The sequence below is a fragment of the Crinia signifera genome, chromosome 9 (genome assembly GCF_055691185.1).
Source record: "Crinia signifera chromosome 9, ASM5569118v1, whole genome shotgun sequence".
Classification (NCBI taxonomy): domain Eukaryota; kingdom Metazoa; phylum Chordata; class Amphibia; order Anura; family Myobatrachidae; genus Crinia; species Crinia signifera.
The window spans coordinates 149,074,261-149,088,471 of record NC_139225.1 but is presented as its reverse complement, the minus strand read 5'-3'; the positions used below and the strand labels follow the sequence as shown (position 1 = coordinate 149,088,471).

Genomic DNA, 14,211 nt, shown 5'->3' with positions numbered 1-14,211 from the left:
AGGTTGTCCATTCTCAGGAGCTATATAAAGCCAACGTACTCCGACATTCCAATAGGGAAAATATAGGAAACGGTACAAACATTGGAGAACTTATTTGCAGAACCAGGATTGCCTAGGTTTATTTAGATATTAAGGCCTTTTTATTCAGAAACCCTTATTACATGGACCCTGGAATAGACCAGGTACATGCTGTATAGTAATCACGTGAGCCTGGTGGGTAACAGGTAACACAGCGTATACACAAGTCCAGCTGTCTGGCTTTCCCCTTTCCCTTGGTCTTATGTAATATATCTGTACCTAGCATTAGCCCATGTACTTTCTTCATATACCGGCTGTAACCCACATACATTAATGTACATATATCTGCAGCTATCAGTGACATACTTCTAATAAATGAGCGGGGAACATATATCACCAAAGTTAAATTTTTGCATTTCAGATCCTAAACAAATTCCCTTTTATTATATCTCCAAAATGTGCAGCATCACCTCCTAATTCTCCTTATCTTTTAGGGTCCAGTTGGCTTCCCTGGAGACCCCGGCCCCCCAGGAGAGATGGGACCCAGAGTAAGTACTGAACCACGGGGAAAGGCTTATAGAGCTGGGAGACCTTGTTTAACCGTTGTCGCCGTATATTATTACACCTGATTGGGTGTAGACAGGGAATGTTGTAGTTACCTGATTGGACAGCCTAACATCAGGACTGATTCATGTTTGGATGGGGTGGCACAGCTGCAAGAAGCAGAGGTGCACTTCTGTGTCATCAAAATGTAGGCGATAGACTCCACCTGTTAGCAGGAAATAGAGGCCTCCTACGCCTGAGAATGCAGCCTCGGATCACCACCGTGACCATCAGTCGTGATGCGCAGTGGTTTCAGGCACCGGCCTGCCTGTGTAAACTGGAGCTTACGTGGGTTGACCGTAGTATCCGGACACTCGGGTCCAGAAAGTCTGTATCCAATGGCGCAGACCCTGGACCCATCACGCCTTCAGAACATGGGTTGACACCCCCCTCCCGTTTTGAAGAATGGTGCAGGCTCTGCCACCCAAATATTTGACATGCTGCGGCTGATGGGGGCTGAGAGGGGTATCCCAAGACCCGTTCAGCACCTGCACAGTCCCCCAAACATTGTATTTGTTTGCGGACCCTCTGTATGTCGGTTACTCCCCCGCAATTTATTAGGTATCATCTCAGTTCACATTGTTGTGGATTAGTTTGTATAAATGTCTAGCAATGGGCAGGTATCAGTCTATGACATTGGGGGAGAAGTATAAAAACTTAAGAGAGAGAGAGAGATAAAGGCTGCCCACATCAACCAATTAGCTTCTACTAGTCTGGGTGTGTGTGGTATGATTGGGAGATGATCAATGAGAATTGTTAATGACTATGTAGCCAATCAGTTTCTTCTGGGATTACACCAGGAGGAAAGTCCGTATTCTGTACACCACAAGCAATTGTCTTTATATACATTTGGGTGATTTATTTATGGTGTAATTAGGCCATGTTGCACATGAATACATCAATGCATAGTGACTGATGTCCACCTTTATCCTCACAGGGACAAGATGGAGCAAAGGGTGAGAGAGGAGAGGATGGAGAGCAAGGAGAGGCGGTGAGTGCCACAGAGTACTACAGTGGCATCTGTATGTGTCATCTAATCTATATAACAGCCTTCCCCTCCCTAATTATCATTTATATGTCACTAACATATTCCACAGAGTTGTACAGTCACACCAGGCCCTACCAGAGGAGGCATTAGGGCCTATTGCGTATGGACCATGGGAGCCAACACCGTTATAAGCTCCATGCACAAAACACTGTTGGTGGAACTGAACACAATGCACTCAGGGACAGCAGTGCTAACCACTGTGCCGCTATGCTGCTAATAAAACCACCTTCCCCTCTTCCTGCACCTATTCTAGAATAGACACTGTCACTGAAGTGGTTTCCTGACACCTAAGACCTACCCACCAACATTGTAATCAATAGTGGTACTATCTATGGTGGTTGTTCTGATAAAGTGTAATTACTGTCCACAGCCACAGAGTCTGGGCAACAGTGGCCGCACAGAACATCCACCAGGGAAAGGTGTTGAACGCTATAATGCTCCGCTCCGTGTCCTAGTTGGAGGAGCAGCTATAACTTTGATTTCCTTTTCAAGTAGAAACCTAAAAACACATTTTGGGTCACATGAATGCTGCCATATTATTACAATTGACCTGTCGTGTCATCCTCACACTGAGAAGGCATCACATTTTTCGGCTGAACCACTATGCAATTTGCAGAAACCAGTGGCATCACTGAGGCATTAATGGTTAACCTCGATGGCATGACAGTCTATGATGGCCTCCCCGGCTTTACCATTCAATGGGCTACTGACCAATCAAAGATGAGGGTGGGGCTTCAAGGGTGCTTCAGGGGGTGGAGCTAGTCTTCTTGTTCCGACACCTTTGAGAAGATAAAAACAGATGTTTCTGTATCAAAGATGGTGGGAAACATTTAGTTCTTCCCCACTGATGCTAAAGAACATGCTACATTGGGCACAGAGTAGACTATAGATGATTTTGAAACAGATGGGCGATGACCATCCCTATTTCTTCATAAGTCCCAATTGGGCCAACATGCAGACTATTTGGTTGTGCCTAGATTCTCCCCTCCTTCCCCCGATCTGCCTTTAAAATCCATCTTAAAGGAGCCACAAAAGCACTTTACATCCAACTCAACATGACCGCCTCTGTCCGCCATCAAGTATGGAGCATGTAAACTGGCCTCGCGCTCACTGCAGTACTCACATTTCCATAGTTTCCCCTCATTTCCAAGGAAATTATATTGACTGACGCAATTATTCCTATACTTGTCTGCATGACTACTGTTACATTATCTTCCTAATATTGTTACACTATCTGGCTTATGACTAAAGATTGGTCACTCTCCAGATGAACATACACTTCCTAAATACGCAAAACGTGATCTCAATACTTGTATTTACTAATAGCAATGTATTTTATTAGTGTTTTTGCAAAATCACAATATAATTTGTATGATCACTATAATTTATCACCATTATTTTGCATATGTTGTATATTTTTTTTAGAATCCAAAACCGGGCTCGTTTTTCATTTCACATTAATACACCATTTTTAATGACCCAGTCAGAGCCACCTGTATTATTTATTCTTCATTCCACAGGAGACAAAGAGCGACGCTGGGGTGTAGGTTTAGAGTAGCCTGGCAACGTGTTAAACCTTTTGCCACCCGCAGCCCAGGCTCCTCCTCCTCCTATACCCCGCCTCCACCCTAGGCAGCCATTTCTCGTTTGGTGCTGCCACCTGTATTATTTATTCCTCCATGTACTGTTCTGGTTTGTGGCTTGTCATCTCATGGTCATTTTTTTTCTTCTCTACTAGGGATCCCCTGGTCCTACTGGTGAGAACGGTCCCCCAGGGCCACTGGGAAAACGAGTAAGTGCATTTATGCAATTTCATGAATAACGGTTTTTATAAAAACTCTCCCCAGTATCTATGTTATCTACATTACAGCATAACATGTACTGAATGTTTCAGCTTCGCTTACACTGAGATTCATCAGTACAATCATACAGAAGATTAAATTGCCCACAGTTACAGTAGGAGCCAGTTTCATCTTTGGTCCTTTGGCCATGGCTCACCATGGCTAGCCATGGCTATTCTATTGTTCTCAGCTGCAATACAATACATAGAACAATAGAGTAGGGGATTAGCAGAGTAATCCAATTACTCACTTAATCCTATTATGGACATAGATGGAAGTGGCTCCCACTGTATATACCGCAAGTGAAAACCGGAGTTAGCCTTGGGCTTAAACATCCGTGGCAATTCAATTAGCCCCCTCCAACTTTTCCCAATAGGCCCAATAACTTAATGGCGTTCACATACAGAATCGATGAACAGTTCACAAATTTGTGCATTAACCCCTTTTCAGCACACATTAACCCCCTACTTATCTGGGATTTTGTTTTCACTTGCCCAGATCCCAGATGACTCCTGGCTTTGGGGCTAATTGAATAGCCCACATTAATTTATTGCAGCTAATTGAATCCCCCCATTGCCATAGAGAAGGTGCTATAACTAACATGGAACAGTTAGAATTTATACTTAATCTGGACATACACAATACAATTATCTGGGTAATACGCCCAAAATTGGTGCATTGCTCAGACAATTGAGTGTATGTGTTATGTTGATCTAAAAATATTGATCGGTCGGGCATATGGATTTTCCACCATGTCTGTCAGATGCAATATTTTCGAATGCCCCTTTCACACTTACAAAAATATCCCGGGTTTTTGCACATGAACGCGCATCAACCCGGGATTTAGCTCAGTGTGAAAGGGTCTTGGATGAATATCCCGTGTTCAGCATTCCGGGATTTCTACCCAGGTCCTGACCTGGGTAGAACCCGGAATCGACACGGGATGCGGTCAGTGTGAACGGGTATTCCGGGTCAGCGTGACCCAGATCCCGTTCACTGCAGTGAAAATGCACCGCAGGGAGGTGCTGACACCTCCCAGCACCGCCCCGGCCAAGCCTCCACATGACGACACCCACCCGACTTTATTCCGGGTTGGGTGGCCAGTGTGAAAAGGTACATTCCCGAGTAGTGTCCCGGGAAGCATCTGGGAACACATTCCCGGGTATGACCCGGGTGTGCGAATGTGAAAGGGGTATAAGTTGATAGTCAGCCGCAATGATTAGTGTATGCGCTGCCGACAGACACTTCACATGTTCCATCAAATGGGAAGGAACAGGGAAAGGTCTCCGCTCATCACTGTTGCTTCTCAGTCTGTCCTTCCTGTCTCATTCTCTCTGACATCTCACCATCTGTCTTTCTCACAGGGTCCTGCTGGACCTGCTGGTCCTGAAGGCCGACATGGAGAAAAGGGAGCCAAGGTAAACCCTGCAGCATTTAACTCCAGGATTTAGCATGATATACCTGGGATGCTGCACTTGGAGCAATCAATTGTCTTCGTTATACAGTATTTATTGTAGCCTCTATCATAACTACTATCCTATTGGTTTCAGGGAGAATCTGGTGCTACGGGTGCACCAGGAAAGACAGGTGCTATCGGACCTCAGGGTACCCAAGGAAAACAAGGCTCTGACGGACTGAGAGGCATCCCTGGAGCTGTGGTAAGTACTGAACAGAGGTAATATTAGGAGTGGCACATAGTGTATTACCACACATCCGCCAGTCCGGACTCAGGATGGTCACACACGGGGGTGCCCTAATGATAGACTTGACCAATATTGACTGGTTAGTGTCCAAGTTGTGGCCCAGACACACAGGTCTGGTTGTTCTGTGAACACCTGGATCATATGAGACCTCGGCACAGTCTGGCTGCTGGGGACTACTGTATTGCCAATATGGTATAGATAGCAGTGTTTCGGAGACTCACGGACACTAGACATATATATAGATGATAATGTATTCATTTTCATGGTATAGTTAAGCATAGACTCTTGTACAGTATTGCCCATAGCCAGGGGCTGATCGGGATGGAAAATGTATACAATCAGCCCTAATGGGGGTGGGCTCTGTTGATGAGGGTGGAGTCTGGCAAGGGGGAGGGGAGGTCTCTCCTCATAGAGTCTAGTTTATGAGTTGGATGTAGAGTAATCTGCAAAAATAAAACTGTCTGCACACCATCTGGCCTATCAGTCTGTGCGCCATCTGGCCTATCAGTCTGCACACCATCTGGCCTATCAGTCTGCACACCATCTGGCCTATCAGTCTGTGTGCCATCTGGCCTATCAGTCTGCACACCATCTGGCCTATCAGTCTGCACACCATCTGGCCTATCAGTCTGCACACCATCTGGCCTATCAGTCTGCACGCCATCTGGCCTATCAGTCTGCACGCCATCTGGCCTATCAGTCTGCGTGCCATCTGGCCAATCAGTCTGCACACCATCTGGCCTATCAGTCTGCGGGCCATCTGGCCTATCAGTCTGCGCGCCATCTGGCCTATCAGTCTGTGTGCCATCTGGCCTATCAGTCTGCGCGCCATCTGGCCTATCAGTCTGTGTGCCATCTGGCCTATCAGTCTGTGTGCCATCTGGCCTATCAGTCTGTGTGCCATCTGGCCTATCAGTCTGTGTGCCATCTGGCCTATCAGTCTGTGGGCCATCTGGCCTATCAGTCTGCACACCATCTGGCCTATCAGTCTGTGTGCCATCTGGCCTATCAGTCTGTGTGCCATCTGGCCTATCAGTCTGTGCTTCATCTGGCCTATCAGTCTGCACACCATCTGGCCTATCAGTCTGTGCGCCATCTGGCCTATCAGTCTGTGCGTCATCTGGCCTATCAGTCTGCACACCATCTGGCCTATCAGTCTGTGCGCCATCTGGCCTATCAGTCTGCACACCATCTGGCCTATCAGTCTGTGCACCATCTGGCCTATCAGTCTGTGTGTCATCTGGCCTATCAGTCTGCACACCATCTGGCCTATCAGTCTGTACACCATCTGGCCTATCAGTCTGTGCGCCATCTGGCCTATCAGTCTGTGCGCCATCTGGCCTATCAGTCTGTGTGCCATCTGGCCTATCAGTCTTTGAGTCGAGTGACAGGATCACATTCAAATTAATTTGAATTGGATAATTGCAGGTCCTAGTTCTATGCATCTTATACAGTACATGTGTTTTCTCTTTATCTTATTTAAATTTCTTTAGGGTGAACAAGGGCGACCTGGAGCCACAGGCCAAGCTGGACCCCCAGGACCTGTGGTAAGTAAGATGGATGTCTGTGGAGACAAATATTATCTCTGTGAATAGAGAATGTATATGAGACTATGTATTAAACTGTCTGTTCTATAGGGCCCTCCAGGATTGCCAGGACTTAAGGGAGATGCTGGATCCAAAGGAGAGAAGGTGAGAAACTCCAGTGATCTAATCTACGGCGGCATAAACAGTATCTCTTATATATTTAGCCAGATCTGTCACTCATCCCCTGTGTGTATAACATTCCCGCCCAGCGTTATACACAAACCCGCCCCCCCCTAGGGAAAAGACCAGTGTTATACACACCACCCCCTTGACTTCACCTCCCCCCACCCAGGGCTACAGTACACGCTCCCACCATCCACCATGGTGTAGGTGAGCGGAACCCCCCCTCCCGCGATTTGCGGGCCCCCACAAATGTCACTGTACCCTCCACACTATCAATGTACATCTTACTCTGTAACCGCTTTTTAAATAAACAAAACAATACACACCCCCTTCCAAATCATATGCTCTGTATTTAACACATTTCACCTACTCAAGTTGCAATACAGGCATCTTTCATACAATTCTAACCATATTTCTCACAATACAAACGTTCACAAATTAAGGGGGCGCAGCCCCTTACGACGGTGTGAAGAGCGCCCGTAGGGTGCGATGAATCACCTACTGTCATATATTATGCTTCCATGTCCACTGTGAGTTATATGGATATTAGAAGTCACCAATGTCTGTGTATTATTTTTATTGTAATGGACAATGACATCAGAACTCACTGATTTTATGTTATAATGTTGTCATAACTAACGGTCTGTAGAGATACTTGCGGTAGTTTATACATGTTTACATTAGAGCTGTTTTATATTCACATTACATAGTAAATTCAGGTTCTAATGTCAAATATACTAATTGTTGTGCTTAGCACCAGTGAACCTGTTATTATCCAGCTCTTGTTTATAAGAGACTAATATGTCATCTGGTATATGTACCGCACACAGGAGTAACTTTCTTCTGTCCATTATCCAGGGTCACCCCGGACTTATCGGTCTCATCGGGCCTACTGGAGAACAGGGTGAGAAGGGAGACCGAGGCCTGCCGGGACCAAATGGCTCAGCGGGACAGAAAGGAGAGACTGTGAGTAGTGGGTCATTTACGGGGCCTTTTTATTATACTATTAGTGACCGAGTGAAAATTACATCCCAATGCGTTGTGTTCACCGTCTCTCTCTTCCTCCTATAGGGTATTTCTGGTGTCACAGGTCCTATTGGTCCAGGTGGATCTCCCGGTGTCCCGGTATGTTCCTTGTTCTCTCCGTCTCCAATACTGTCACTCTCTGAATAATTTTATCCCGATTTTCATCTCCTTCTGTTCCCATAATCTTCCTCATTGTGGGCATCTAATGTCTCGGCCAAGCGATGGATCTAGATGTTAATTACCTTAAGAAACTAAAGATCTAAACACCACAGTTGGTCTATTGTAGAATTACCAAGAACAGTGATGGATGAACATGATCAATATAAATATAACCGTAACGTCCATGTCACCATGTGCAAAAGTGGTTCAGTATAGAGCTACTTGGAAACGCACAGGGAAACGCGTTTTATTACACGGGATTTATCATTCCTATTACACACATTTTCAGAATTCTTAACAAACCTGAAAAGCTTGGTGCAAATAGACATTATTGGGTCCAAAGAACCATGAGATGGGCACCTTCAAATGTGCCATGTGGGCAAGTGGGTGAAATTGCTAGATACAGAAGCACTGTGGGTCTACACATGTGGGTTGTAAATTGTTCTTAGTGAGTTGTAGTGAAGACACTTACTTCGCACAGTCATGACTACAGTAAACGTGGATTAGTAATATTTGTTGTTTATTTCTATTATCTGAACATTTTTTTCCCCGTTTCTTTCTTTAGGGGCCACCAGGACCTAAGGGAGCCAAAGGAGCCACAGTAAGTAAGCTGACTCTCTCCCCAGTGAGAACAGTGCATATGTTACACCTTGTACCGCTCCCGTTTTCTGCTCAGTGCACCATCTTGTAGGACAGAAGACAACTCACCTTTCCATTCTGTGATCATCATTAGACTGTAGGCCCTTGGCTCCTCTATAGTCACAGTGCACCTGCCGTACTGAATATACATAGTAGAGGAAGACATTGTACAGTCTGAACCAATGAGCATAAAGCAGCCTGTGACACAACTAGTGCCAGAGTATCAATATGGCTGCTATGAGGCTGCAGGTACATGGGGCCCAACAGTGCTGCTCCATAGGCCATGAAGGCCACCACGCTGGTCTACTGAGCATCTCTCAGGGCTGGCCCAGTGAAGTCCTCTCCTGTAGATCCATGTCCAAAAGCCTAATGGTGGCTTTGCTGTTTGTACAGAGATTGTCCCACCCCTGTCCACAGGTCATACACATTATTAGGAATCACTGATAGTGCTGTATGAGAGATTTTATACTATGGGCCAATAAAAATCAGCTCATTTGACCATCGGATTAATGCAACCCGACAATCAGGTAATGGTCATAGTACAGAGCAAACGCTTCAGGGCAAATCAATGGCCCCTTCCTCTGCCTTAGAACATTTGCTCTTTGAGATGATGATTACCGGTTTGTCTGGTTGCAGTGACCTCGTCCTTTATTATTGGTAAATATCAAGTTGTGAGAAAAGAAGACCTTGCTGGAGAGCAGTGCCCCCCCAGAAAGAAGACTCCAGTGAGGTCCCTGCTACACCAGACTTTTCAAAGTTTTTATTTTGCCACTGAATCTCAATAGATAATAATCTGAACCCTTACACTAGTATGCTGAGCAGAGACAGTAAAATATCCCCACTAACAGTACCTCACCACTGCAGAGTACGTGCACAGTACCTTGTACACACTTGGCCAACAGGTACATATTACAATATATAAGGACCATAAGCATTCACTTTATTCCCCAAGTTTCCAGGGTGTAGGAGGGCAGTGGTTGACTTCCACTTTTTGTGTACCATATGCACCTAGACTATCTGTTCCCATAGTCACATTGCTGCCTACTGTCCAAGCCTGTTATCTCACCCATCTCTCCTTGCCATGTAGGGTCAAGCTGGAACCAAGGGACAGAAGGGAGTACAAGGTCAGGCTGGTCCCCCGGTGAGTAATGAACATCCTTTTGTATAGCAAGTGTATGAAATGTGTGTCTTAATAGCATAACTCAGTGTAAATATATAACTCAGTGATTAGCTGTGTTTTCTGGAGATGGTTGATGGCATATGGGAGATATGTAGATGGTCCATAGTTCATTAACCGTATAGACATTGGCCTATGATGATTCAGCCGCGATTTCCTTCTACATAACAACCCGGGCTGTATCCATTTCCTCCTGGTGTGGCTGGTTCTATGGGCTAATGACACCAGTAAGAGCCACACCTCCACATTGTGTGTATATATATATATATATATATATATATATATATAGTGACTGTACACATGAGTGGGAGGGTGTCCTGGAAGAAACTCCACCCATCCCTAAGTGTCAGCCACAATTGCTAACCGCGAGAGGCCTATGGGGGCATCCTGCCCTTTATATTTTGCTTTTGTACAGAGTATAATAGGTTCAGCGCATAATTATACTCCATGTCTTGTACCCAGGGACCCCCAGGGGAAGTCATCCAGCCGCTGCCCTTCCAGATGCCCAAGAAAAACAAACGTTCCATCGATGCCAGTCAGTTCATGGCAGACGAGACCACTGGAGATTATGCAGATGGTATGGAGGAAATCTATGGATCACTTAATGCTCTGAAGAAGGATATTGAGCTGATGAGGACACCCCTGGGCACAAAGGAACACCCTGCTCGGACATGCCAGGACCTGCGACTGTGCCACCCTGAGCTTCCCGATGGTAAATAACCGCCTGCTGCTCTTATAGGAACAATGTGATCTCATTAACTAGACAGAATGAAATTGTATCCTTGCTGCAATATTTCAACTTTTTAGTTAGTATTTTACCAAATTTATGAGCAGTTATTTATTAAGAGCCGTCATATTATGCAGAACATTTCAGAAAACTGGAGTATCCTGAGGAAGTCCAAGAAAACAGATGTATCAAATCTTGGAGAGCGATAAAGTGCATAAGTTACCCATAGCAACCATTCAGCTTTTGTCATTTTACAGGCTTTGCTAGATAAATGACAGAAGCTGATTGGTTGCTCTGGGTAACAAAAGAGTCAAAGCGTCTCTCCCTATGTGTTGTAAAGGATTTTAGGCTGTTGAGCCTAGGATATTATACATGGGAAAATTTGCTCCCTACTGTAAATTATATGGATACTAGAAGTCACAGATGCGTTTTGGGAAGATATAACAGCAAACGACTGTAGGCCCAGCTCAAAGTAACTTCTATTTTCCATAATTAATGACAGTAGGGAATATGTTTTTCTTATCAGAGATCACTACTTGTTGCTTATAAAAATATTATATCCAGGAGTTTATATTAAATGTATTCTGTGCATAATACTGGAGTAGAATTTCTCTGTCTTTTTTTTTAACTAAAATTATTTTGCCCTTCGGAATATAATATACAGTAGCGCCTTGCTGTGATCAAGTCACAAAACTCATTCTGTTACATTTCCTCCTCCAATGACTTGTGTGAAGATACCATTCAGATCATGTGATTGAAGGTTTGCCGGTTACTCTCTTCTCTCAGGTGAATACTGGATCGATCCAAACCAGGGCTGCACTCGAGACTCCTTCAAAGTCTTCTGCAACTTCACAGCAGGCGGGGAGTCTTGCGTCTTCCCTAGCAAGAGCATTGAGAAGGTGAGGAGGGGGATTCAGTGGTTACACTTGGGTAGACAGAATGCAAGACTGGTTCTGTAACTCTCCTAATTGTGTCACGTAGGTTAAGATGTCTCCCTGGAGCTCTGAAAAGAAAGAAACCTGGTACAGCAAGTTCCGGAGTGGTAGGAAGGTAAGGGCAGAAGACCGGGTGAGGGGGCAACTCAGTATAGCTATGGTAATATAAATTTTGGCTCAAAGTTGGTGGATACCTTGATACCAATGGACTTACACTTCAAGGTGACTGAGCTAAGTCAACGATTTAGATGTTCCTTGCATCTACTTTGTCCTTTTATTATCTTTTGTGTCTTCAGTAATTATAATTCATGTTACCATGCAGTCTAAACTCTTAAATTCTGTTTTGAGGATCCCAACTGTCTTTCTCCAGTAGCTTATTTCTGTAGCTAACTCATATCGTCATTCCTCTCTTTCCGTCAGTTCTCTTACGTGGACTCGGACAATAACCCCGTTGGCGTGGTTCAGCTGACCTTCCTCCGCCTTCTGAGTGTCTCTGCCCATCAAAACTTCACGTATCACTGCCACCGCTCCGCTGGCTGGCACCTGGCCTCAGCCGACAGCTACCAAAAGGCATTGCACTTCATGGGCTCCAACGAAGAGGACCTCTCCTTCCACACAAGCCCTTACATCAAGGCTCTCAGTGATGGCTGTGCGGTGAGTGGGGGGAACAGAATGAGGGTCTTACGCAGGAATTATATATAAAATAATATGTAGACAGGCTGCTAATTTGCTATTTAATTCACATTGGAGATGGTGTGTTGTCCAACAGCAGCCACACAATTGATTTATTGCCTGAGCTGGTCACAAGCACGAGTGGCCAAAGTGAACAGGGTTGAATGTTCGGCATGGAGGCTGATCAACCGGGGGTTTGATTGAAGGGGAATATATCAGTTGGCAGAGAGCAGATGAGCGCACACACAGGCAGATGGGGGGGGGGGGGGGTGGTGTCATCGGTTTGGTAAGAAATCCTTGCAGTCAGGAGATTGACAGCCCTAACCCTCCCCTTAGGGCCTAACCTCAACCCCAGTACTTACCTAATGCATCCATATGGATCATCTGCACTAATGTATTTCAAATTATTCTTGGGCATCTCTTGGGCCACAGACATGGAGGTGTCAGGCCACTTTGCCAACATATAACTAGCAATATCTCTTTGTTAACTTTTATTTGTTACTGTGACTGCAATTGCCAGCCTTATAGTAGGTGGTAACATGTAAGGGGCTGATGGAGAGTTGAAACCTTTGTCTGGAAATTTTACAGAAATAGGGGAAGGGCAGAAAAAATCATCAAGGGGGTACAGCAGATATAGAATGAATAGATTAAAGACCACCGATGGGTCCAGCACAATACATTTATCTACAGGCAAGCATATACAGTAGCATATATATATTGCTATGAAAAATCTACATTTCAGTCCTTTCTTTCCTCCCAGCAGATGAGGAAGGGTACAGACAAGACGGTGCTAGAAGTCCACACCCCACGCGTGGAGCAGCTTCCCTTGACGGACGCTATGTTTATGGACTTTGGAGAGACCAACCAGAAATTTGGCTTTGAAGTGGGACCTGTATGTTTTCTGGGCTGAGGCAATTTGTTTTCAAAAATAGAGACATCCCCCCACCCACTTGTATCCCCTTCTGAAAGAAAAAAGGCAAATTCCTTCCCCCTCTATTCCTGTACACCAGTATTCAAGAAGCTCAGCTGATGAGGAGCAGAAAGCAAGCCCCTCCCATGAGGAGGAACAAGAGACCAAAAAAAGACCCCCGTTCAAAACGTGACCATGACCTACATAAAGTTGGGTGGATATTCTGATGACCAAAGAAAGATTTTATCATAGACTTTTTAGCTAGAATTATTTCAGGCTTTTTTGTTTTTTAATAAAAAATATAAAAAAACACCATTCCCTTGCAGAAAAAATAAAATGGTGTAAACATCCCGCGTCCTACAAAAATTCACATCCAGGACACTGCAAGACACTTTTTGTCACACATGCAGAGCTGTCTCTTTCCTTATGTTTTCTTTCCAGTTCTCATTTCTCCGATATTTAAAGAGAACAAGTGCAGATGCCTAAACGGGACTTATTTTTTTCTTCTGTGGATAAATGAAAGTTTTAAATATTATTTAAAAAAAAATAATAAAATTGTGATCAATTTTCCTTTCACCCCTGCACACAAAACATGGGGAACATGCTAATGAAAAAAAAAAAAAAACAGATGTCCTGTACAGATGAGAAACTAAATCTGTGAACCAGTTTTCACTATGGTGCTTGGAGTAAAAGATTATTTTTGACCAACATGATAAAAAAACAAAAACCCTCGCAGGTGCTCAGAGTATTACTGTGTAATGTTTGTAAGTATTTTTTGTATTGTAATATATAATCTATAATTTTGCTGCTTTTTATTTTTATTTGTTTTTTTTCCCCCTTTGTCCTAATTCTTTCGCATGTCCATACTGTAGTTTACTAGCCGGTACTGTATCTCCACTTCCTGCCCGGTCTTTCCACTTCCTGTAGGCCTCTACCCAATGTGTCCCCTGCCAAGTTCTTCTTCAGCCTGATCTACAATATGTCTACTACTTCCTCCTCTTTTATTTAAATAAATGATGTGCAAACGGTGAAATCCACAGAGGA

At 44.5% G+C, this 14,211-nt stretch overlaps 1 protein-coding gene across 1 annotated transcript in view; it reads left to right on the top strand.

The window, feature by feature from the left end:
- Nucleotides 1-13,898, top strand: part of COL11A2 (collagen type XI alpha 2 chain) — a 141,362-nt gene extending 127,464 nt beyond the window's left edge. Inside the window, exons 52-67 of the mRNA XM_083160208.1 lie at nucleotides 513-566; nucleotides 1,559-1,612; nucleotides 3,408-3,461; nucleotides 4,875-4,928; nucleotides 5,061-5,168; nucleotides 6,707-6,760; nucleotides 6,851-6,904; nucleotides 7,781-7,888; nucleotides 7,994-8,047; nucleotides 8,673-8,708; nucleotides 9,834-9,887; nucleotides 10,386-10,635; nucleotides 11,437-11,549; nucleotides 11,632-11,700; nucleotides 12,006-12,239; nucleotides 13,021-13,898. Of these exons, the coding sequence (XP_083016334.1) occupies nucleotides 513-566; nucleotides 1,559-1,612; nucleotides 3,408-3,461; nucleotides 4,875-4,928; nucleotides 5,061-5,168; nucleotides 6,707-6,760; nucleotides 6,851-6,904; nucleotides 7,781-7,888; nucleotides 7,994-8,047; nucleotides 8,673-8,708; nucleotides 9,834-9,887; nucleotides 10,386-10,635; nucleotides 11,437-11,549; nucleotides 11,632-11,700; nucleotides 12,006-12,239; nucleotides 13,021-13,167 (1,497 nt within the window). The 3' untranslated portion in view covers nucleotides 13,168-13,898. The remainder of the gene's footprint in view (nucleotides 1-512; nucleotides 567-1,558; nucleotides 1,613-3,407; nucleotides 3,462-4,874; nucleotides 4,929-5,060; nucleotides 5,169-6,706; nucleotides 6,761-6,850; nucleotides 6,905-7,780; nucleotides 7,889-7,993; nucleotides 8,048-8,672; nucleotides 8,709-9,833; nucleotides 9,888-10,385; nucleotides 10,636-11,436; nucleotides 11,550-11,631; nucleotides 11,701-12,005; nucleotides 12,240-13,020) is intronic.
- The last annotated feature ends 313 nt before the right edge of the window (nucleotides 13,899-14,211 follow it).